We start from the raw sequence: 26711 nt of genomic DNA, 5'->3' as shown, positions 1-26711 counted from the left end.
TCGACCTTTGGAATCTACTAGACACCATCTCTCCGGACGTCGCCTTCCTAACAGAAACATGGATGAACGCCTCTTCTGCCCCAGACATCACCATTGCCATCCCGGAAGGCTACAAGATCATCCGTAAGGACCGCACCGACCAAACAGGAGGAGGCATCGCTATCGTCCATAAGAACTCCATCCGCATCTCAACCAGATCAGACGTCAACCTTACCAGCGCCGAACACCTTCACTTCCAGATCCACACCGATCCCAAGACCACACTCAGAGGCACCCTCCTCTACCGACCACCAGGATCCCGTGCACAATTCACTGAAGACATCACTGATTTTATCACCCCACACGCCCTCCCCTCCGAGGAATACATTCTACTGGGAGACCTCAACTTTCACCTGGAAAAGAGCAATGACAGCAACGCCACCACCCTTCTGGATAATCTCGCCAACCTCTGACTCAAACAACTTGTACTACCCCCACCCACATCGCTGGTCACATACTCGACCCTATCTTCACCTCCAGCAAACATGTCTCCTTCAGTCACACCACAACTCTACATTGGACGGACCACAGCTGCGTTCACTTTAGCTACAATAAGACCACAACTCACAAACATCCTCAACCTACTCTGCGAAGAAACTGGAACAAAATCACCATCGACCAGATCTCCTCATCGCTTCTTCAAAACCCCCCTGTCCACTCCTCAAACCCCGACCAAGCAGCCATTAACCTCACCCAATGGCTATCCAACAGCGCCGACATCCTAGCACCGTTGAAAAAACACCAAATCAAGCTAGGCAGCAAGAACGCCTCCTGGTTCAACGACGATCTTAAGAAATCTAAGAAACTCTGTCGCTCCCTCGAAAAGGCCTGGAAAAAAGGTCCAAACACCAGCACCAGGGACGCCTTCAAAAACGCCACCCGCACACACCACCAACTAATCCGGTCTGCCAAGAAAGCCGCACTCAAAGACCGACTAGATAACAACGCCCACAACAGCAAGGAATTATTCAACATCGTCAAAGAGTTTACCAACCCCTCAGCCAACTCCAACGACATCACCCCCTCTCAAGCCTTCTGCAACTCCCTAGCTTCATTTTTCCACAACAAAATCGCAGACATCCACAACAGCTTCGACAACCGACCCGGAGACCAACCCACCCAACCCTCTGCAGGACCTTCACCCCCCTTGAACATCCTTAATGACTGGAACCCAATCTCCACTGAGGACACCATCCGCCTGATGAACTCCATCCACTCAGGATCCCCCACAGACCCATGCCCTCACCACATCTTCAACAAAGCAGACTCCATCATAGCACCACACCTCCGAGACATCATCAACTGCTCCTTCAACTCCGCCACCTTCCCGGAAAGCTGGAAACATGCCGAACTCAGCGCCCTTCTGAAAAAACCCACAGCTGACCCCACCGAACTCAAAAACTACCGCCCCATCTCGCTCCTCCCATTCCCGGCCAAAGTCATCGAGAAAGCTGTCAACAACCAGCTCGCCGTATTCCTCGAAACCAACAAATGCCTCGACTCCTCACAGTCCGGCTTCCGAGCCAAACACAGCACTGAGACCGCCCTCATTGCAGCCACAGACGACATTCAAACTCTACTGGACAATGGAGACACAGTCGCCTTCATCCTACTCGACCTCTCCGCAGCCTTCGACAAAGTCTGTCATAGCACCCTATTACAGCGCCTCAGAAACATCGGAATCCAAGGAAAAGCACTGGATTGGATCACCTCGTTCCTCACCGGAAGAACCCAAAGAGTCCGCCTCCCACCATTCAAGTCTGAAGCCACTGAAGTCATCTGCGGCGTGCCACAAGGATATTCACTCAGCCCCACCCTCTTCAACGTATACATGAGCCCCCTCGCGGTCATCGCACGCCAACACTCAACATCATCTCATACGCTGATGACACTCAACTGATCCTATCACTCACCAAAGACCCGAACACGGCCAAAACCAACCTACATGAAGGAATGAAAGAAGTAGCCGAGTGGATGAAGCACAGCCGACTAAAACTAAATTCAGACAAAACAGAAGTCCTTATCCTAGGTACCTCCCCCTCCGCCTGGGATGACTCTTGGTGGCCAGAGGTCCTTGGAAAAGCACCCATCCCGACGGACCACGCACGGAACCTGGGCGTCAACCTGGATTCTTCACTCTCCATGTACAGACAAGTCAACGCCGTTTCATCATCCTGCTTCAATATTCTTCGCATGCTCAAAAAAACATTTCGCTGGATCCCCACCGAAACTAGAAAAACTGTCACCCACGCTCTGGTCACGAGCCGCCTGGACTACGGAAACACCCTATACGCCGGTACCACCGCAAAACTCCAGAAAAAACTCCAACGCATTCAGAACGCTTCAGCCAGACTCATACTAGACATCCCGCGTAAAGACCACATCTCTGGTCACCTGAAAAACCTCCACTGGCTCCCCGTCAATAAAAGGATTACTTTCCGCCTCCTAACCCACGCTCACAAAGCACTCTACGAACTTGGACCCGATTGCCTTAACACACGACTCTCCTTCTACACCCCCTCCCGCCAGCTACGATCCTCCAACCAAGCCCTTGCTACTGTACCTCGCATCAACAAAACCACCATGGGAGGTAGATCCTTCTCCTACCTGGCAGCTAAAACCTGGAACTCACTTCCCACTCACATTCGCCTCACTCAGAACCACCTAGCATTCAGAAAGCAACTTAAAACTTGGATATTCGACAAGTAATTCCCCCACCCTTCTTCAAGCACCTTGAGACCCTCTGGGTATGTAGTGCGCTATATAAATCATTTGACTTGACTAGTGGATAAAACATGTCTAGCGTGCTTGGAAGCCACACACCTTCAATTAGAAGATTTGGTGAAGGTTTAGGCAATTCTCTATCCAAAGATGTTGCATCTTTCTGAAACATTTCTCTGGGTCCGTTTCAGGTAAGAAAGGTTGATGTTTTCCTGTAAATGTCAATCGGCCCAATCCACCAAGCTATTTTTGGAGGTTAAGTACTTTACAAAAAACAGCTGGATTTATAGCTTCCACCTACCCAATATGGATGATTTAGCAAAGGTAAATCATTCACTTTTCCCTAAGATTACCACACAACAACAGTATATTTTAAATTCCTGGAAAATGTGTGAATCTTCACGAGCACATCAGTTTATAATCTTTCACATACCTCCCTATGACCCCTTCCCACACTGGAAATGGTTAGAGATTAGCTACAAGCAAGCGCAAGAGTAAATCCCTTGCCAGGATGTGAGGAGGAACTGAACATTCTCAAACTATGTAGGGATGAAGAGGTAGAGGTTTCCTCCTAGGGAAACATATTTCCCTCTGGCAATTAAATAGGAAGGTGCACATTTAGGCCCTGCCTTCTTTTAATGCAGAATTGTATTGTGTACATAATTCCGCATTGGTGAAATGCAAGCACACAAAATGCTCACAAGACATATCCAGGAGCATGGCAGGAAAACTGGAACATAGTACTGTTTACATTGTTGTCCTAGATACCTAGGGAATTATTGTACTGTAATTCGGTAGTTCATTAGCATTACATTTCACACAAATCAACTATCCCTACATCACCAAAACATTAATTACCCAAAATCAATAGTCAGAATACTCACAAGACATATCCAGGAGCATGGCAGTAAAACTGGAACATAGTACTGTTTACATTGTGGAGCCTGTCCTTGACAGATGTCAGTTACGGACCCACACTTGGTGTATCTGTAGTGGGCCCACAACTCTGCGACTTACACTGAGTGCTCACCGTAAACCCCAAGGCCCTCCGCAAGCGGGACATGAAGTTCTTTGCTGCTCTCCATGCAAGTCCATTCCGCTCCAGGTCCCATTTGCAAGGGAGGTCTATGGACTGTTCCCGGAGACGTTCTCGTCAATCCTCAGTGCAACCCCAGACTTTTTCTGGCAATTCTCATAAGAAGTCAAAGAAGTTGAAGCACTCTTCAAATTCTCCAAGTCACTTCCACACTTTGGATGATGTAAGGGAATGATGCCAGAAATCCAGGCCCCGTTTACAAGTTCTTGCACGCGGGCATCTGACATCTCCTCCCAGATTTGCCAGTGCAACCCCTGCCCAACTTTGTGAATTCTACAAAGCCATCACCCTCATCTTTGAGAGATCAAGCTCCTCTGGAATGCCTTTGGGCTCCATGGGTTAGGGTCTTCAACTGGGGCTCCGCTGGCATTACAGCCCTCAGCGCCAGTCAGCCCTTCATGATCCATTGGTAGATCCGGGCCTGCCTTAGCTGTGGTTTTGCTACCTCCTCAAGGGACTGTTCCAGTAATGCCTACACCCATCGGTGGCACCGAACCCATTGTGATTTCTGACTCCGATATGGAGCCGGACCAGCATCGCACGCCGTCGGCTTCAGTGCCAACCAGGCCCACACGGCCTGAATTGGAGATGGAACACAATTTTCCTGTAGAGCTTACTGAGGAACACCTATGGAGGGGGTCTGGCCAATGACACCTGGTATGAGAATTTCGTTGATGCCATTGGTTTGGACACCTCACCAGACACTGGCCTCCTCTGTCCTTCCATAGTGTCTACAGAGAAAGGGGCTTCTTTCGCAATGGTGGCCTGGGGGTTGTCTGAGGTCCTGGACCTAACGCTGCCCACAGTTAAAGTCAATACTGAATTCTTGACAGAGGTGCTTCAGCCCGGGGTATCTCTCCTCGGAACCAATCACATCCTGTAATGCAACCCTCACAAATGTCCTGCTTGGGGCCTGGGCCAAGCTCCGCACGGCACGCCTGTGCACAGGACCATTGATTCCTGCCATCACCCCACTACTGGAGTCCCAGCTACCTCTCCCAGCTCCCCACCCCTGAGAGCCTGGTGGTCCAGTCCCCAACCTCCAGGATAAATCCCAGCACATTTCCTACCACAGCACGAGGTGTGGAATCCAAGAGGCGGGGATACCTGTGGTAAGATAATTTTCTCTTCCACCAGCCTGGCACTAAGGTCCACGAACATTGAGTTCTTATTGGGTTGTTATTCTCACATGGTGTGGGATTCGGTTGCGCAAGTGCTGCCTTGGTCCCGGGTGAGGCTCAGGTCACACTGTCCCAAGTTCTTGTTGATGGGAGAGATGCGGCAAAGTTCATGATCATATGCGGATTCGATATGACTGACTTGCTGCCCGAACCATTGCTTTAATGGTGGAGCTTCAACGACATGCCTGGCTCAGGACAACTGGCAGTTGGTGGGATGTCCAGACATCCCTGATGGATCTGCCCTTTGATGGGACATGCATTTGTGGCGACGAGGCAGATTCTGCTCTGGAACAATTTCGACTGCCAAGTCATTGTGAGTCCCCATGGCCCTGTGACACCCGCAGTCTGCCTTCCACCCCTTCCGTGGCTGCAGCAGGAGTTATCAGCTGTGTCCAGATCTCTCCAGCCACCACGCACAGCAGACATCGCAGTTGTTTTGTGGCTGCTGCTCCCACAAATGCCATGGTAATCAGAGCCAGAGGTGACCCAAACCACAATCCCATGCAGCAACTGCTATTCAAAAGCCTCTTTAGTTTGCCCTCTTTTCACTATGGGCACCCTTTTGGCGTTAGGATCCCGTACCACCTGCACCAATGGTGAAAAATAACTTGAGACAAGTGGGTACTTCAAATTGTCCATCAAGGCTATGCACTCCCGTTCTAACAGACCCAGCCAAGTTTCCCACTGTCCTCTAACTGCTGACGGAGGACCACCTCTCACTCTTGCAACAGGAAGTACAGGCTGCCTGTGCTAAGACTATTTACACTTTTTTGTTTTACAAAGCTCAAAAACAGACTCGCTACGGGAAAATAAGTATTTTTTGGTTCTCTCTAGGGGTATGTTTTATGTTGTTACACCCACTCAATATGGATCCCTCGTAGATGGGAAGGGAACAAAAAGGGAAGGGTAAAGAGAACCAACACCATAGATTAGAGCTCTATTTCTACCCTTCTCTTCTAAATATAATGGATTCTTAGGCAACAGTTTATGTACCTTGTATTTGTAAAATTTGACTCGCTCTTGGTGTGCACTTTCTTTCTGTTGCTCACGTGTACCTAAACATATTGAGATAAGTTGTGTAAGTCTGGAATTTCATGTAATCGTTGTCATAACAGGTTTGTTGGAAACTTACTGAGTATTTTCATGCATGTTTCATTCCTTGTTTCAGGTGCTCTTTTCTTTTTGTTGTTAATGAAGATTTGGACTTCACCCTACAAAATATGTATTGTATTCCATTACCTAATCTGTTGTTCAAAATTTATTTTAGTAAAGTTAAAACAATATTGGACACTCCTCTTACTTGGAAGTGGCTTCCTCTTTATTCCAATATGTCACTCTACACTGTCACGTCGTCCATTTTTGTTTGGGCCATCAGTTCAATAGCGTGCATTCTTCATTGCCTGCCAAACCAATTGAAGTGCTCGTAAATTTGTGTTTTCATTTTGATCTCCGTTAAAGTATCAATGCGCATTAAACATTATTTCGGCTAAATGATGCTTTCTGCAATGTAATTTTATCAAATACCATTCCTGCACGCGCCTTTGCCCTCCGCTGCAGTTAGAAGGCTTCGCAAATGCGTGTTTATTATCCTGGGGGCGTACCGCTGTTCGCTACACTGTAGCTCATAGTTTAAGTTAAACTAGCCTGTGCGCGGTCGCTAGTAAACATTTGGAACCCACTCCTATTTTGCGGCGTTCTTCAGTGATGCAGAGTCATTTTAAACAAATTAGTCTATCTCTGTTAATAATCTTTGTTTTTGTCTTTGCTGCTCCACCTCCCTTTAACAAGATTCCTGGTGTACAGCTTAAATGCGCTCCCGTTTATCGGCATTCCTCGTCATTGTAGCGCCCTTCCTCATCAGAGTGGTTTGACTTTGGCGTATTGTGAAAACGGTTTATTTTGCACATCGCTCAGCGTAACACCAACTTGTCTGCTTTGGAACACTTACATTTGGCCAGACTTCACATCATCCTTCGATCGTCAGCCGTGAAACTGGGCAAACAAGCATTACTGTGGGCTTGTGCTGACTCCTCTTTGATCAAGTTGGACTTCTTTTCAGGAGCTTGAGGGCATTATGGGACTTGTAGTCTTAATGCATTAAGTTATTACTTAGTTTAATTCTGAATTTCGTTTTAACCTTTTGTTGTGCAGTGAGATTTCAAAATTGAATAAGCCTCTCTTATTGATAAATGGCTTTCCAGGTTCCCTCCAAGTGGTGACTATTTCAAACCAGATAGAGCAGCCGAGTAGCTGAGCAAATCCGCATTCCTGTATGCGTGTACTGTCTCCTCTTTTGTCAAGTTGCACTTCTTTTCAGAAATTTGAAGGCATTATGGGACTTCTATTCCTAATGCATCACGTTATTGCTTGGTTTAATTCTGACAGTTTGTTTAAACCTTTTGTTGTGCAGTGAAATTTCAAAATTAAATAAGCCTCTCTCTTTGATAAAAGGCTTTCCAGGTTACCTCCACGTGGTGACGGTTTCAAACCAGATAGAACAGTCCATTCGAACTCCCGTTCAGAGTGGTTATACTTCACAAAATGTTGCACCATTGGTGCCATTGGAGGCCAGGTAATTTCTATTTTATATAAGTGGTAGCTCATGAAGCACAATTGGGTCAGTGGCGGTCCACTCTCCCTTCCCCCTACAAAGCTCACAGTGGTGACAGATGTGTCATTTCTGGGTTGTGGCAGCCATCTGGGATAGGGAGAGATCAGAGGACTCTGGTCTCTGGCAGAGTCTCAGCTTCCCCTAAATCTACTGGAGTTGAGAGCAATTCGCCTGGCGTTAAAGGCCTTTCTTCCATCAAACAAGGGAAGGCTAGTTCAGGTTTTCACAAACAACAACACCACCATGTAGTATTAAAACATGCAGGACAGGGTGAGGTCATGGACCCTGTGTCAAGAGGCCATATCTTTGGACATGACTTAAATGTCAGGGCATTTTCATGGTGGCAAAATAAAAGAAGTGTGGTTATGCTTATAGGTATAGGGCGCCTAAGGTTAGATTCGCACTAAATATATATTTACTCCAGAATTGATTTCACGGTGCTTAAAGGAATGGAGAACCACCAAACTCCATAAGACGAGAGACAAGACTCTCAAGATACAATTTTTTTCACTCCTAAGCACATGAACACATTTAAACCAGGTTTCTCTTTTTCAATGATAGACATATGTAACACAATGAAAGTATAAGCCAACAATTTCGTCTTCAATTCAAATCCTTGTCTCGCTTTATTCGGATTTCTTCCAAACAGCCAACAACAGGCAACGTGTTTTGTCGCTATAGGCAGTAATCCTGCGACTTTCTCAGGGCTATAGATTCCAATGAAGTGCTTTTCTGCGCGGTGATATTTCCAACCCACACATGGGTTCTGGTGAAAGTAGAGGTTGCTATATATGTGTAGCTCCTCGTTAAATTCACTCACGAGTAGTCATCATCTCTTTCTGCTATGTCAGCATAAAGTATTGCTGCTCCAAACAGTTTCCTGTCCCAATCATATCTGCTGTGTGCACCAACCCAGTATTAAAACATGCAGGACAGGGTGGGGCCATGGACGCTGTGTCAAGAGGCCATATCTTTGGACATGACTTAAATGTCAGGGAATTTTCATGGTGGTTCAACATCTGGCAGGCTCTCCGAATGGCCGAGAAGACGAACTCAGCTGCCAATTCCCTTTTCGGAGGTAGCTCAAGGTCTCTTCAGAGATTGCAGAGAACCTTGGTTAGATCTATTCTCTACTGCCGAGAACTTGCAATGTCAACACTTCTGTGTGCTGGACTTTCTAAGTCGGCTCTTGCTCGGAGACACATGTAGTCTTGAGTGGAGCTCAGGATTCCTGTACTCCTTTCCACCAACACCAAGAAGATCGGCCCAAGTTATTTTAATGGCCCCGGATTGGTCAAGGAGAATCTGATATCCCACATTTTTGTGAACGATCATCTGTCCTTTGATCAGGATCCCCCTATGGAAGGATTTCCTGTCACAGCCGCAAGGCAGGGTTCTGGACCCGAACCTGTCCACTGCCACCTACATGCGTGGAGATTGAGCTGCAACAGTTGAGTGTTTGACCTCCCTCTTGGCATGTGCGATGTCATCTTGGCACGAAAAGAATTTACGCCTGCCGATGGGACAAGTTTGTGTCTTGGTGCATTACCAAATCTGTTGATCCTTTACACCCTTGTCTGAAGTTCTGCTGTTTGTTCTGTCCTTAGCCTGGCAAGGCGTTGGCATGATGAAGGTGTACATTTTTGCCATTGCCATTTCCTCCTTCTTGCAGTTGCTGGACCAATCTTCCCTGTTCAAGTCACCTACTGTGACTCATTTCCTTAAAGATTTGCAACAAATGTTTCCTCTACAACTTTCATCATGTCCCAAGGGGACCTGAATCTTGTCCTCACCTTCCTCATGTGCTCACCATTTGAACTGATGCACAGCTGCCCTTTAAGACTGCTGACCATCAAAATTGTCTTCTTATGGGGATCACACCTGCTAGGAGGGTTAGCAAATTGCAGGCACTTTTGTTTCAGTTTCAGTTTTGCTTTATTCGATTTTGGTTTAAAATCATAAAAGCATACAGTTAAAAAACAAACATTAATCATACATACAATAGCACAAAGTGTCTACAAGTTTAAAAGACATTGGTTTAAAAGACATAAAAACATTTGCTCTCCAGTGGGGATACTTTCCTTTAGAATTACATATTTTCATACGATAGGCATTTATAGTAGTACCCTCACATCATGTTCACCCTTAGTAGGAGCAAGTTAATAAAGAATTCCATTTTTATATATGTTGTACACTGGTGCAAAGCGGTTAAGAGCGGAGGAGCTACAATTATTCGAAGCATAGGATCTTCTACCCATCACGTAATTATAATTGTACCCTACCTCTGGTCTTAAGGAGGGTATGTATGGCGCTCTGGGGTAAAAATCATGTAAATCCCAGATCAATATTGGGCCATCATCTTCTTGGGGCTGCCAGGTTCGTAGGTACGGGACAATATGTCTAAACCTAAATTTTACCAACACTAGATCACTAGGAATGTCTTTTGGGAGGGAGCCTAACCAGCCCACCCTTCTAACATTTATTATTGTTCCATCCAGATCGGGTGGCAGAGGTTTGTTTTTTGATAGCCAGAAGGTTACCTTATTTAGTAAGTCGTGTTGCCTTTCGGATTTCCCATGTGTGAGTGGTGGTACTCCTGAAAGAACACACACGTATGGGATGGCCTCAGGTGGAAGGTGTATGGAAGGTACTTTATTATTCTCTACTCTAGCAATAATATGCTGTGGTAGTTCCGGTTTAGAAGCAATCTTAGGGGTTGTTTAATTGGGGGCTAGTTGTAGTGTTTTGAAATTGGTGCATAGTGTAGGTTGCGTTGGCACTGTGGGGGCAACAGGGGATTGATGGCGATTAGTTATTTTGGTGGTTTTAGCGGGAATTAAATCAATCTTAATCAATTCCTCTATTTCCATCAGCTTATTCTCCAGGATATTTATTTTCTCCAACAATGGCGATATAAGAGATTTGAGCAATGGTTCAATCAGAGATGTAAGAGCCAGTTGAAGAGGGGGTGCTAGACTATCTAATTCTTCTGCAGACTCTGGGATTGAGGGGGAGTTAGTGACGGTCAATGGAGGGCTTAAGTGCAATTTTTGTACCTTTAGGTCGTTCCCGTTATGTTGAACCTTGTCACAGTTGCGTTTGACGGGTGATGTCTGCGTGAGCGCTGCGCTTGTAGTGTTAACTTTTGTATGTAATAGGGTGGATTCCTGCTCAAGTTCATTGTAGAGCAAAGTACTAAAGCTTTTAGCCGTACAGGGAGAAGCACTATCTAGTTTAGGTCTCAAATCTGCTGGGACATACTTGGTTTTACACAGATTGTTTAGTTCCGCTAACAGTGAGTAGCTTTGCAGAATACCAGATGTTCCTGAGGGAGATTGTTCACTGGGGGTGCTAGCTATAGCCTGGCAAGAATTGTTCCCATCTGAATCACTGGGTATAGGCCGTGGTATACTGATTAAGTGGTGGTCTTGTGTACCATTACGCGAACCCCTCTGGTTGACAGATTTTTTGGGGACCCCTTTCTGAGTCATGGTTCCGTTCAATTGGATAGGGGTAATACGTGACATCAACACAAAGGCAAAGGTTTGGTGTTTACAGCTACGTGTCCATTAAATGTCAGCAAGTATAGGGTATTTCAACTCTCTTTACCTCCTCTGGTACGGAATTCAAGGGGGGGGTGGCCCGTCCCGTCCTCCTTGGTCCTCTGAGGGCCACAGAGGGCCCGCCCTTTGCCCGGGCTTAGCCCGGCTCGTCCCGCGTGTGTCCCGCGCGGGTCCCGCACTGCGGGAGATGATAGGCGTTATATAGTGACGTCAGCTGCGAGGGCGTCCCTCCCCTCTGGCTCAGGTGAAGAGCGCACGGGCTCCTGGTCAGTGGAGTCCCGTACGCTAGGCGGCAACAATTCTCCCAATTAGAATACCCCTCCTGGGGCGGCAGATTTCTCCGTCGGCACAGGAGCTTTCAGGAAACCCCTCCTTGGGCAGCAAACAGCACCGTAATCGCCCGCTCAGGACAGCACTTTTGTTAACCCCTGTACATTTCCTTTTTGAACAAGTTCGTTCTTCTAACCCAAGCATCCGTTTTGCCAAATGTGTTTATACCTTTTCATGTTAGGCAGAACATCACACTGTCTGCCTTCTTCCCTTCCCCTCATCATACCAAGGAAAAGGAGAAATTCCACCGCCTGGACCCAAAAAGAGTGTTGTCATTCTACATAGATTGCACAAAATAATTCCACGGTCCGGGACCAGGGTTCGATTCCCGGCGCGGCAGGTTTCTGGACCAGGGTCAGCGGACTCGATAATTCTCTCGCCTCGGTGCCCACTCTGATCAGCGATCACACTCGGCAACTCTGGGCATTAGCTTGCCTCATCTTCACTAACGGCCCCACCAGACCGCCGGGGATGCCTGGTCTCACCCTGGAGACCATCTTTCAGGGAAGCCAGGAAGGGTTTCGCAGCGGTCGAAGCGCCTTGGGTCCCTACGGGTAAGTAGTGCGCTATATAAATGCCTATACATTTACATACATTTACAGGTGGACAATCAACTCTTTGTTGGGTTTGTGGGTGCGGAGAAGTGGAAGGCAGTTCAGAAAATATCAATCTCTTGGTAGATTATCCTCTGTATTAAGATCTGTTATGCAATGGGCAAGAAAAAAACCCTAAGGGCTTGACAGCTCATACTGCCAGAGCTAAAGCTACGACCACTGCTTTAGCTAGAGGAGTCCCAGTTCTGGACATCTGTCAGGCAGCCACGTGAGCATCACTACATACGTCTTACCAAACCCTCCTGCCTCGACAGCCAAGTCCGGAGAGACGGGCCTTTTACCCGTTTGGTCCTCCAGAACATTTTACTATGAATAGTCTGCAGACCCACCTCCAAGGAGAGATTGCTTTGCTATCTCTTCTAAGGTAAGGAATCTGTGGCTAGAAGTCTCTATCAGATCAACCAGTTACTTACCTTTGGTAATGCCTTATCTGATATCTAGCCACAGATTTCTTTCCGATCCTCCCTGTTCTGCAGACTGTTTATAAATCTCGACTACAGAGATCCTTCAGAACCTCACTTGGCACACTAGTCATAACTTCCTCAGCGTGGCTCTGTGTTTCTGATACAGAAAAACTGTTGAATTGAGGTCAGCACGCTGGGGTGGCGTCTGTATAGGCACTGTGTACATCATTTCAAGTGTGGCAAATGACAAGGACATAAATTCTAATGTTATGTTAGTATGTTTTGTATAGCACACAGCTAACTCAGCAAAGAGGCATCCCAGCGGTGAAGCAGAACATAGAGGCTGGAAATCAGAAAAAGGCACTAGGCTATGGGGAATATATGGGTTTTAATAGCCCTACGGAAAGCCAAGTAGTTCTCCATGGCACGAATGGAAAATATAAAATAGACGCGAGAGACCCCTTTAACCAGACCAGGGGATTAAAGTATTTTTAACCAGTAGAAAGGAAAGATCCCTTGGTAGACAGAAAAATCGAAAATCAGTCTATGTACCCTCACATAGATTACAGCCCATGTATTAGAACTTACAGGTTCCTAATTAAAAAAACATGTATTCCAAGGTAAGTAAATACTAATATTTTATTAGTTTTTTAAAAGAAACTTTAATCATCCTACATACAACAATCAATGTTAAAAATTAATTCTCAATAAAAACGTGAACAATAATTTGACACTACATGGGACAATATCTCATCAAAAAGAAAAAAAATTAAAATCAAATCACTGTACTTTTAACCAACACTAAACAGTAATTCTGTACTTCAATTACACCAAATATATACTACCAAGCAAAGAAAACACAGAGAGACAAAAGACAGACACTGTTTTTTGTCATAAAGTCAAGTATGTAGCTCATGTTCGATCTGCCCTAACTGCATAGAAACTAAGAATTTCAACCACCTTCCGTGTATCATCAGCATATGATACAGTGGTAAGCCCTCTGCTCCTCGCCAGTACCACCAATGGTTTCTCATAGAGGTTAAAAAGCGTGTAGCTCTACGCAGAGCCCTGTGGGACCCCTTGTTTGTTGGCACTGAGTGTGGAGGCAAGCGGTGGGGCCACAACCTGGAAGGCCCTGTTGGAAAGAAAAGAGGCAAACCAGGCCAAGGACGAGCTTTTGAAACCTGCCACCTTCAGCCTACATAACAGGATCCAATGAGAGACCGGGTCAAATGCGGCACTGAAGTCTAGAAGAATTAGAGCCTACGTACTTCCCTCATCTAGAAAAAGCCTGAGATGCTCGATGTTAGCCAGGAGACCAGACTCCTTGCTGTGGCCTGAGCGGAAGCCATTCTGAGAGATGTCAGGCGGTTGTTCACTTCCAAAAATCTGGTAAGGATGGAGTTGACGTGAGTCTCAGTGATCTTAGCGATCCGCGGGAGAAGGGAGATCGGGCAATAGTTTACCAGTTTGGCAGCATCCAGGGTAGGTTTCTTAAGCAGAGGAACCACCCTTGCTTGCTTCCAAGTGTTGGGAACAGCCGCACTGGACAGAGATTTGTTGATCACCTGGCTCAGAGGTAACAAGAGCACAGGTAACAATCTCATAAACTTGTCAGGTTTGAGGGGGTCAGAGGGGGAGCTGGATTTCATCTTGGTTCAAACCAACCGTAACTCCTCCAAAGAGACCAGTGGGAATGCAGCCAGAGTATGAATAGGGGGCTGGCCCAGCACAGGGTCAGGACTCGTAACGATGTGAGTAAAGGACGAGTAAATCTTCTCCACCTTTTCAACAATAAAGGTGGCAAGAGCCTCACACTGCTCGTTTGATGATGTAGGAGGCACTGCTGGGACCCCAGGCTGTTTCAAAATTTTCAGTATGGAAAACATAATTTTGGAAGGATTGCCACTACTCTTGATTTCCCCAGTGAAATAAGCTGCACGCGCTGTGTGAATGGCTCTGTGGTAGCTTTTCTTTGCTGCTTGATAACATTTCTTCTGCGAAGGGTCATACTTCCTAATGTAAGGAATCTGCTGCTAGATAGAGTCTCTACCAGATAAGGTGCTACCGAAGGTAAGTAACTTGTTCATTGGAGTAATGCAGATCACAACCTTCTTAGTCTCGGAATTCTGACTGTCGGTCCTCATCCTTCTTAAAGTTGGTGAAGTCCTTGGAATATTTCTGGCCATCTGCAGCAACTGTGAGTATCCCCCAGCCTGGTTTGAGGGGCAGTAGCCATCATTAACTGTGAGCGAGTTCACATTTTTGGTACTTTTTCTGGTCAGCAGATCGTGTTGTGCTGCTGGAAAGGGTCAGCATAACTAGGTGCACCTGCACTGACTCTCAGGTGGCCTACTCCACAATAGACACCATCGTTTGACAGGCCAGAAAAAGAGATAAATAGTGCCATTTCTGTCATAGGAAGATCTACTGCATTTCATAATAACTCTTCTGCCCTCTCCTGAATAACTGGCATAAGACCTCCTGAGTTGAATTGACTGTGGGGCACACAAATGTCATGAGATATGCCTGGCTGCATGAAAATGTATTCCTCTAAAAACACATAACAATGAATACATTCATGCAGGTGGGGTGACCCTGTCCATTTTTAACACTGAATAGTGGATGTATTAGTAGTATTTTACTCCTTTCACTTACAAAGTGGTATATTAATCCTACAATGAGAGGTTGTGCTGACAGCTTAACACAAACCTACAGTGGCTCTGGCTAGGCCAGACTGAATTGGAATACAGCCGAGTTGACAATCTTGTGTAGTACCTTGAGTGGATGTACTTTCTTGTAGCAGTTGATAAGTATATACAGGGTGGAGGGTCAAAGTCGGGATAAAACATTGTCATGTGCGTCTCCAAAAAAAAGAAAGCAATTAATAATCTTGGGCAGCCCTGACTACACTTGACAAATACAAACCGTTTCATCATTAAAATGCCTTTGAAAACCCTGATGCTATTAGAAGTCATTTTAAGAAAAAAACATTATTTAATATTTGCTCATCACATTTGATGTGTGGTGTTAAGCCTTTAAATGCAATGTTCTTTAGTCCTATGTACTATGTTTCAGTTACATCAAATATGTAATTTTGTTAATTCTGGTCTTCTCCATTTTGTTTTCAAATTTATATTTTTATTAAGCACCAAACATAATCAGATACAAAGGATTGCAAACTTAAGAGTACCGAAGAGCATTTAACTGCCCGGAAGGCGACATACAGGTTATCAGTGGAGTTAACTAACCATAGGAGAAAATATGCTAGAAATACACTGTATGCATTTAAAGTTTTATTTATAGGTTCCCCTACAAAGCTGACCTTTCAAGTGCATTCCCAGAGTTAATAATTCGTTTTTTAATTAGAAAGTCAAAGTTGCAAAAGTAAAATGAAATGGGATGGGGGTTGGCCACTTACATCATTCAAAATACAGGACCGATTGGCTTCCTGTTTGTGGAAAGGTAATGTAGTGATATATGCATATGGATGATGTTCTAAGTGAAAAAAGACAAGCTAAGCAAAATTAATTGAGGTGTTGTGCATGTGTGTGTTGTTTTCCTGCTGAAATTTTTCCTTTGCATGCCTTTGTTTGTACCGTGATCATCATCATCATTATCATTTGTTTATTGTTTGCATTTTCTGTCTTGTTTTATAGTTCTTTTCTGGCGGCCACTCTGTAGGCAGCAGCATTCACTCCGCCAGGTCCACGGTAAACAAACCTTTCCACCCTCCCTGCCATGATACAATGTTTCTTTATGTATCCCTCTGCTCTCCTTTCTTCTGTAGACCCAGCCATGTAGTCTCCGAGCTGGTGGTGCTGTTATATTTTTTCAACGTCTGCTTCTTATGATATCTCTGTTGGGTCTCCTGGAAAATTTAGGTATTGATGGTTCTCCATGGTTGTACTGCTGCACAAATATTACGATTAAATAATAAGAAAGTTAAAATACAATTTGCACAATGTCATCCATATCCATGTCTGCTTGTTTTATTTTTTGCTTGCATTATTTGACCCTTGTTGTTCTGTAAATTGAGGAGGTTCCCTGTACACCCATCGCTTCTGCTCACAATTAATGTTATTGTACTTTCTGTTTCATTTTCTTTTCTGACATCTTTTTTAATGTTATTACTTTATTGGATTTAAAATCAACATAAGCTTTTTCCAGAGTAAAAGAAGACAGTGCACTTTTTCAAAGTACACATACTGAGATGGCAAAGTTAGCAAACTACCATCAACGTTTGTCGTAACCATTAACCCGTTAACCGCGGCGGTAATTCCGCCGCGGTGCGGGTGTTTCCGTGCGCGGGTGGAATGCCGTCGGACAATGGCCGACGGCAGCACTGGGGAGGTAGCGTTGCCGTCGGCCAACGGCCAACGGCAGCGCTTAAGGGGTTAAACAAATTCTGAAATCAGTGATGAAGCAAGAATGTCCTGGACCTGAATTCATGCAAGGAAAATTGAACCGCAAGCCCTGGGTGTGAAATATATGAGAGAGCCTGCTGTGGATCACTCAGACCCATGGATTTCGGCACCTCCTAGCATTGATATCTATTTGCCTGAAGGGTACCTACCATAATTCTGTACATTATTATTATTATTATTATATTTCTTATATAGCGCCATTAAAGTGTAGAATTAAAAAAGACAAACCCACAGAAAGAGAAGGACAATCTTCTTTAATGGCTCCTTCACTTTTAACAGTTTTGTATGTTTTCTTGTTTATTTTATTTTTTTTACATATTTTATCCCTTAAAAGACTTTCCTATTGTAGTTAAGCAGGAAATCACAAATTACTGACTTTTTATGACAGACAAATGATATTGCAAGGGGAAACATATGTATATTTGGTTTACAAATTTTCCATTTACATTTTGTTCTCTGTATATTTTTAATGAATGTCATTTTAATACACAGCAACCAGAGCGAGGAAATTCAGAATAATTAATAATAATAATGATTCTGGCTTGGGTAACCTGTACCAATATTGTGTTTACAACAGATATATAAACAGTTAGTACAATAAAATTCAAACTACACACTTTTGTCTCCCTGCTGATGAATGGACATTGAAGGTCATGGGTTTATTACTTTAAGAGCATTTTTATCAAGTATAAACCAGACACAAAAATTGTCAGTTATACAAGAACAAGCTGCCACCTACAGCATACATGAAATGAACTTAATACAATATGAAATAAACTGGAGTAAAATAAAATAAAACACAGTAAATATATGGTATATAAGTTATATGAGGTAAAAAGAAATAGAACACAGTAACCAGGTTATAGGGTAATTGGAGGTGAGGGATAGGGGTACAGTAGAAATTATTTTTACAGGTTCATCTCAAATAATTAAATTGGGCTGAACCTTTTCAGTAAATCACCAAAGAGCTGTACTTCTTTCTTTCAGAGTTAAATGTAGGCAGTCACACCCACCAAAGATGGCCACCCATAAATCTTACATTAATTTGAGCAAGAGGAGAAGGTACCCACACATAGTATGCATAAACAGTACAAATTTTCAAATTGGTGTGTCTACTAGAGAACATCAGTTAAAGCGATACAAACCACTTCAGCTACTGATATGAATCATTATCAATTGCATCTTAGGAAAGCCCAGATAGGTATTTCTGTCTTACTATCAAACTTATGGGTGTATTAGTCTGCGTTCTCGAGAGGACTTGCTTTGCAGTGCATGAGGTTAATTGTATTCAGTATGTGGTGGGCTCTATTTGATGAACTCGGAAGCCATCTTAAAAAAAGAAGGTGTTCCCTTCTAATAGCAGCATATTCTGCCTTATTATGACATGCTTACTTGAAGTATAATGTAAATAAGTAGGTAAATGTGCTGTACTATTAGTCAGATGTTATTTTTAAAGAAATAAATACGTGTTTTGTGAGCAAACGATTCTCTGAAAAAATTTAAAACAAAAAATAACAGCTAGCAAATATAGCTGATTTACACGTTTTCTTGAGCATTTTTCAAGTATGCCGTTTTCGATTTCTTTGTGGTGTTTATGAAATGCCTTTGTAGCCTGGTCAAACCTAAAAGAGTTGACCGTTACTAAATGAGGCAAAGAGCACAACATTTCCTATCCTTTCTTTGTATAAATTATTTTCTGCTAGAAGTCGCATGCTGATCCAAATGCTTTGAATGAAGGACAACCATTTGCCTACATACCACCACAGAGACAAGCATAAGATTTTGAAGCTGAGACAACAATTTGTGAACATACGATCTCTAGATGAGATCCGATACTAAATTCCAGTTTTCTACTTTTCTATCAGTTAACCTTTCTTATCCTATTCTTTCCCCTGGTAAAATGTGCCATGATCTTTCACAATTGTATATTTATTTACACAGGTTTTTAGTTTTACTCTCCATAGTTTCACAAAAGCTTTGGTTCACAGCTAAAGAACGAATGCTACACAAACAAATAAGCTGCTAAAAGGCCTGTATGTATGGATATTTAACAAACTCTGTGTTACAATGAGTTATCTTACTGGATGTTTGTATAGAACAGTGTTCACCAATCACATCTTGGTGCTTTGTACGGACATGTGTCTGCAGTTGTGATCCATACAGCAGAGGTTCTTCACTGGACGAATGCATTCCACAACCATATAGGTGTTGGTGGATGGGTTAGAGTTGTGTGGGGTATGTTCATTGTGTTCCATAGAGGTAAGGGCATGGAGGTCTTACCACTTTCCAACATATCCTGTGTGTATTTCAAGTGTGTCTCTGCCTGATTGTTTGTAGTTGGAAGTTGGGTGTTGAAGAGTTTGTCTAAGCAGTGTCAACTGTGAGAGTGTTGTGCACGTGTACATGCAGTGGATCTTTTAACCTTCCAAACGATATAGATAGTTCTATGACAGAGTGTTCTAGTGCATTGTGGATCTTGTGTTTCATCTGGGTTGTACTGTTCTTAATATAGGTTATAGTGGAAACATTTTACTTAGTGTTGTTTCCTTGACTTGCTGTTGAAGCAGGTGTGCCCTTACCATGCACTGTTTTTGTTGTTCAAAAGTCCCTGCAGTGATTTTTTTCATATTTTCTTATTAGTTTCCAGTTACGTTGTATATGATTTCCCACATCATTACAACACTTTAAGTATAGAGATGCAGGATTACATCACAATATAAGAAACAAAAGATGTTCTTCAACTCCCCCACCCCCTTGATTGCTCACACAAGTGTGAATTATTCTTTTGTTAATATCAATAGTTAACTTAACTAGGATCATTGGGTATTGACCCCAATTCCCTCGCCGCGGATGGACCTGACCCAGTTTCATCTGGTCTCTGGTTCACCTTCTAGCCAATTCAGTGTGATACAACCACTTTGTCTTCACACTGTGTCGTGTTCCCTAGTATCCTGACCTAATGCATCAATCTTTATACCGCATCAGCAGAGCCATCCTTCTCCTCCTCCACATTCTGCAATTCAATCAGTATCTGTCTCCATGCTAATACGTAATCTTCCAGGCATTCATCGCATCTCGTATGTTTCATTCTAACCTCCTCAGCCACTGCCCATTCAGACATAACATGTAACAATTCCATATTTGTAGGCGGCTGTGCTCCAATCCACTTGATGGCAATTGCTGTTTCGCCAGCTCCAAACCAAAGTTTCCTTTTAGGAGGGGCTGATATCAGACTTAGCAATACCTTGCATGGGTTACATGGGATTACCCTCCCAGTCTCACCATTTAGGTTCCGCAATACCTCATTCCAGTAAGGCACTATGGAAGGTCAGGTTCATACTACTTGCAGAAAGTCTGCTTCCAGGGTTCCACACCTCGGGCATCTGTCAGTTCTGGTAAGGTAAATAGCATGAAGCGTTTTAGGATGGGGGTACGCCTGGTGTATATAATTATATTGTATAAGTTTAAAGCGTGCATTTGAGCTTACAGTACTTGCTCCCATGTGTACTTTTTGCCATTCATGTGCGGTTAAGGCATCTCATAGCATGTTCTCTCATCTGTCATGCTTCCAAGGAACTCTCTCTGGCATGTCCTCTCGGAGTGCCCTGCATAAATGTGTTATGAGTTTGCAGCCTCAAGTCAGGTCGAGCAGTCTAGCCAATGTCTCCGAAGGTAATTGTTCGTCGGGAAAACAGGACGAAAACTTACGGGCCGTAGCCGACAACTTGGCGTATTGTAAATACTGTCCAGTACCCCACACAAATTAATCCAGTTCATCCTCTTGCGTAATAAACTGTCCACTGAGATATAAGTCTCCTCGGACGTCACCTCCCCCTTCCTGCCATCTCTGTACTGACATCACTTTTGCTGTAGCCCTAAGGGTTTCAGAACCCAGATTGGCATATCCTGTGCATATGGCGCACAGTACAGTACACTCGTAACTACCTGTTCCCAAATGCGACCATCTGCAGTACCAGGAATGGTTGAGTCGTTGATGTCCACGCACCGTACATAAGCAGCTCAGAGAGCATATAGTTACCACGTGCGCCTCCCATGAGCCTCTTTTCCCAGTTGTCTTCCGCCTCGAACCAATGGATCGCATTTTGGAGGTGGGCTGCAAAATAGTAGAGTTCCAAATTGGGAAGTTCAATACCTCCCCGTTCCCACGTCTGCTTCAATATGGCCAGCCCTATCCGTTTCCGTGCAGTGGCCCACAGGAAATCTATTATCAAACTGTCCAATTCTTTAAAGTATCATCTAGGGATCTCATGGAGCATGCCCTGTAAGATATAAAAGCATCATGGTAATATCACCAATGCAGCTTTATCAATCAAGGAGAGTTGGAGTTCTTTCCAGAACCGTGCCGATGCATGCAGCTCCTCAATTACTCTGCCTATATTCAGATCCAGGAAGTGTTGCTTCTCGCATGCAGTCTTGATCCCCAGATATCGTATACCACCACTCCCCAGAGCAGACCAACTAGAGGTAGCATAACTGCCTCCAGCCCAGACATGCCGCCCAGCAGCAACAGGCGTGATTTGTTAGTCTTCACGTACAGCTTGATCATCGCTCCAAAGTCCTTCAGGGCTTCCAACAACACCGGCACTGAGTTCCGAGGGTCTTGCAGGTACACCAGGGTGCCCTCGGCATATAAAGACACCATGTGTGTGTTGTCGCCCACTCGGATCCTACAGAGTTCAAGCTTATGGTGAAGTAGCACCTCCAATAGCTCCATCGCCAGGGCAAACAATAGGTTCGACAGGGGAAAACCCTGTCTTGTGCTGCAATACAAAAGAAAACTTGCAGACACCAGACCACCTGTCTGGATCTTAGCTTTTTGCTCTACATATAGCAGTTTAATCCATGAAATATATTTAGGATCAAGGTCCACCCTCTCCAGTACACACCATAGATAGTCCCACGAGAGCGAATCAAACACTTGCTCGATATCGAGAAAAACCAGTGAGTATAACCCTTCCCGCTATTCAGGATTATGGATAACATGGAACAGTCTGCACAGATTATAGAAGGTGCTTCTCTTGGGAATTAAGCCACATTGATCTTCGTGTATCAGTATCGACAGGTGAAGGGGCAGGTGCCCGGCCAACAATCCACTCAGTATTTTAACGTCAACATTCAATAGTAAGAGTGACCTACATGACGTCCTCTCTGTCAGCTATTTTACTGGCTTTGGCACTAGTACCACAATAGCCGCACGCATGGTGTCCGGAAAGCGTCCACAGTGCAATGTCTGTTAGTACACCTCCAGTAGCTTGTCCACCACTATATATGCATATTTATGGAAGAATTCAGCTGGGAGACCATCCCTTTTATGCCATCCTAGTGCCGCACAAACCTCCTCTTTGGTTATATCGGCTTCTAGTGTCATCCTCTCTTCGGTACCTAATATGGGGATGTCTAAGTCTGGCATCCCAAGAGTATTTGGTTCAACCCTACATTTTGCATATACCGCTTTGAGGTGTGTCATAAAGAAATTGTTTATAGCCATCTGGGAGTTTACCAATTTACCAGCACTATCTTGTATATTCAGTATCAGCTCGCAGGACTCTTGTTGTCTTATAAGGCATGTCAACATGGCCCCTTTCCTATCTCCTTCTGCATGCAATTTCTGGTAATATTCAGTAAAAGTATGTTTTTCCAGCCTTCTTCAATCATCCGATAGAGTACTGCGGATGCATCGCCAGACCTCTAATCTCTGAGGTTGCGATGGTAGTTCAATTTCTATGTCCCGCTATTGAGTTTCATTATTAGTTAGGTCACAAGTCCGTTGTTGTCGGACACCATATGTGTTTTTTAGACAGACTCTTCTAAGCGCTACCTTCATAGCGTCCCATTCATGGACCCTGCTACTTGAGCTACCCCAATTCTCCTGAAAGTAATGGGTGATCTCTTCTCGCTCTGTGGCCGCAAACGGGGGGAGGGGGGTCCATCATATCCTCAGCACGTGGGCTCCATAATGGTATCGCAGGGCGAGTATAGCCCCACATCAGGCTCACCAAGAGTGGGGAATGATCCGGGATCTATGGCACTAGGTAGGCGACCTCCCAGGTATAACAGTCCATTGGGCACACAGTTACAGTGCCTGCTAGGAGTACTTCGCTCATCAAACATGGGGAAGCAGTCAACGCCACATCAGGGTCATAGCGTGCACAGTCAATAATGAGAGCATATACATTTATAAAGCACACCTTTTGCCCATCTAGCAGTCCTGTCAAAATAACAAATTGGCCTTCCAGGTCTAGCACATGTGACATGTGTTGGAAAGCTACCCCTGTAGTCATCCATGTCTGGGTGCCCCATGCATGTCAGGAGTTTGACGTTTCATATAACTATCCCCTCCAGCGTTTGTGCAGGCTGGGAACACAGCCACCCCATATTTGTGTTTCCTGCAAAAGGGCCACTGAGATACGATAGCTTTTGAGGCATGCATACACTCTCCGCCTTTTTTCCAATCTTGCAAGTCTTCTGACATTCCATGTCAGGACTTTAAATACCTCATCAGCCATTAGACAAGTTACTCATCCACAGCGCGGGATTCGGGCTATCAGACCAGCCACTCTACACCATAATTCTCAGCATCCATTCACCTGAGCAATCATTTACCTTTTGTAACCATACAACTAACAAAACTTCAATCCCTTGTAACTCCGCCTTCCCCATCGGCTGCAACCTGAACCTACCAGTCTCAAAGTAGGCAGCACACTAACCCAAGGTTCTCGCCCCATACAAAATATCTTGTGTGAGTATCAAACCAAGAATACAAGTAGTGATAACCAAACAACTAGAACGCTCCGCTAGAGATCAGCACACCGCAGCAGTCGCAAGGGTATTTCCCCTGCTGTACCACCACAGTTCCTAGACTCCTGGGCCCTACCACCCCTGTCCACGCACCATACTCCACCCAGCACCCACATATTCAGGCATACAGTACGTCAACTCCAGGTATTTCCCCATTGAGAAACAGGGAAGGAAAAATAAAAATAAAGGGGGCAATCTAGAGAAGGGTAAGGGCAATCTTCGCCAGCAACATCTTATAACTATTATTATCAGTTCGACTTATAGATGAGTAACTGTAGGAGACAATGCAAATTAACTTATGATGTTGGTTCCCTATACATATCTGTCATCTAGGTTCTCATATTCGGAAGTCCACTGAACACATTGTGGGGCCGCCCCAGTATATCAATTAGATTGTGCACCATGTGTAGTTCAGACTGGGCCCCCATCTGTACTATCTACCATTCTCAGGGCCGCTCCGTCTGACCACAGGATAACCCCTTGATGGAGGTAACACCTCTGTGTCCTTAAGTGTGCCATCGGAGCATACCTCAATGCACCCAGAGCGCCCTGAAGAGCCAATATGTTTGCTCCTCTCTGCCCGTTTTCACACGCGCGCCGAGTGTCTCTGCTCTCTTGGTATCAGTGTTCCAGTCCTCTCCGATCCCTGCAAGAAAGTTCCAGCCAGTGCACCCACCCAGTCGTTGACCTCGTTCGCAGTGAATAAAAAGTGTACCTTCCCATTGCGTACCACACAGAGTTTCGCGGGGAACATCAGGCTGTGTCACAGATTAAGGTCTCTCATCTGTTTTTAACCTCCAAAAAGATTTTCTGTTGGTTCTGGACCGGCAGGGTATTATCTGGAAAAATAGATAATATGTGACCCTCAAAGTTTGGTGAGCTATTCACTCGCACCTCCTGCAGGATTGCATCACAGTCTCTGTAGTTGAACAGCCAGGCAATGAGGGCCAGCGGATGGGGCACCTGGGTGCCGCAGCTGAACCAGGACCTGATGAGCCCGTTCAATCGTGAAGAATTTTGACATGTGTCGTGTGTGCATGATTTTACCAAGCCCCTCTTCAAGGAAGAGTTCCGCAGACTGGCCCTCTGCTCCCTCCGGTAAACCCACAAACCATACGTTATTCCATCTATAACATCCCTCTGCATCTTCAACACATTCTTCAAACCGTATGGACAATTTCTGTAGACAGGATACCGTCTCCGGGAGGGTGGTTACTTCTTTCTGTAGCTTCATCATGTTCCCCTCTGTGGTCATCACGCGATCTGCCACTCCTCCTCAGAGGTCCACTCTTTGGAAATGTACTTTCTATGGCCACTGAGTCTATCTTTGTCGCCAGTTCCGCCCAGGAACCCTGGATGGCCGTCATCAAATCTAACTATGATGGATCACCCCCTACCATTCCAGAAGCTGGGTCATGGTAGATTTTGTCTGCATCTTACTAGTCTTTTCCATCACTGGAGGTGTGTGTGTTGTCTATTTGTTAGTTTGGGACGATTTTCCACTCTTCTCCTTCCCTGAGGCGCTTCAGCCGTCCCCAACCTCCGCTCCAAATAATGCGGTCAGGGCCCACCTGCCGCTGCCCACAGCCTCCGCGCAGGCACCGCAGCACGAGCAGCCCACTCCGGTCTCACAAGTTCTGTCAGAGGTGCAGTATGGTGTTTTACAACACAGATGAGAAGCAGGGATAGGAACCCAATTGCAATGTCTCCAAATTATGCAATAGGCTAAGGCGTAACGAGCGTGGGTGAGCCCTAATTAGGAACTCAACTCCAAGCCAGCATAGGGCATTTTATGAGCAGATTGGCGTTAGAACAGTTCATCATCTCTTGGGCCCAAGCAATCCGGGGCCTATCCACTCTGTATGTCACAAGCCACTCCAGACTAGACCCAGGTCGCAAGCATCTAGCTTCAGTGGAGGAAAGGGATCCAGCAGAGCTCCGCAACAGCACAGACATCAATGCAGCAGTCCGCTGCAGCATCTTATCTTTAATTAGCAGTAGCTGCCTCCCTTTGGCGGCAGTTAGCCTCCAGGGCCTCGTTCCATAGCCCGTGGTCTGACGGGACTCTCGCTGCCCTCCATGGGATACCGCAGGTGCCTGATCCGCATCTCTGTCCACCAGGCCCCAGCCGCTCCTGAAGAGCTCCAAACAACGCCGAATGAATGGACGCAGAGGGCCGCAACACTCACCAGTCGGCAGCGCTTCGGGGCAGGCACCAGCCTCGCTATAGTAGGGCCAGCCAGCGCACACACTCACAGTCCCGGCACGCCTCTTCAAATTCTCCCTCACAGTTGGAAGGCAGGCCAGAGGCTCCCAGCACAAGCACCGCCACAGAGGGGATCCAGGCAGCCACCCAAGCAGCACAACGCGCGCAGGATCCTCCGGCTTGATCCCCAATATCCCATCTCTGGCAGTCCGTCCAGGCCAACAGTGGCAATCCAGCAGCAGGACACCTCTTCTGGCAGCCCACAGGTAAAGCAAACGGCTTTGCCAGTCAATAATCAGGTGCAGACACAAGGTGAGGTAATTGTAGAGCGGGATGGGTGGTTGGCAGCAGGATTTGTATGTATATTTAGGAGTATTATGGCGGAGCCTCGTCAGAGTGCGTCCGCCATCTTGTCTGAGCAAGCCACGCTCCCAAGTCCTAGCAGTTTGTGTCTGATGTTTCCTGGCCCATTTTGCTCATTTGTAATAGTCGCTCAGTGCCCGTGTCTCCCAGTTCCATGTTTTCCAAGCAGAGTCATTTTTGAAGTTCTCTTTCCTCAAGACCTCCTCTTGCCTGGATTCTGAGGTAGAGAGAGAGAGAGAGAGAGAGAGAGAGAGAGAGTCCTTGTCCTGGTGGCTCAAACCCTCAGGCTACCTGTTAGCATATGTATTTGTTGGCTCTGGCAAACACTTTATCGAGA

At 45.3% G+C, this 26711-nt stretch overlaps 1 protein-coding gene across 3 annotated transcripts in view; it reads left to right on the top strand.

The window, feature by feature from the left end:
* The window catches only part of PHKA2 (phosphorylase kinase regulatory subunit alpha 2), an 852423-nt gene that overhangs the window by 785309 nt on the left and 40403 nt on the right, over positions 1-26711 (top strand). For all 3 annotated transcript variants that reach the window (XM_086934344.1, XM_086934343.1, XM_086934345.1), the window contains one exon: positions 16219-16272. In XM_086934344.1, the coding sequence (XP_086790470.1) occupies positions 16219-16272 (54 nt within the window). The remainder of the gene's footprint in view (positions 1-16218; positions 16273-26711) is intronic.

The sequence above is a fragment of the Lissotriton vulgaris genome, chromosome 8 (genome assembly GCF_964263255.1).
Source record: "Lissotriton vulgaris chromosome 8, aLisVul1.2, whole genome shotgun sequence".
NCBI classification, from domain to species: Eukaryota; Metazoa; Chordata; class Amphibia; order Caudata; family Salamandridae; genus Lissotriton; species Lissotriton vulgaris.
This window is presented reverse-complemented; position numbering and strand designations above follow the sequence as displayed.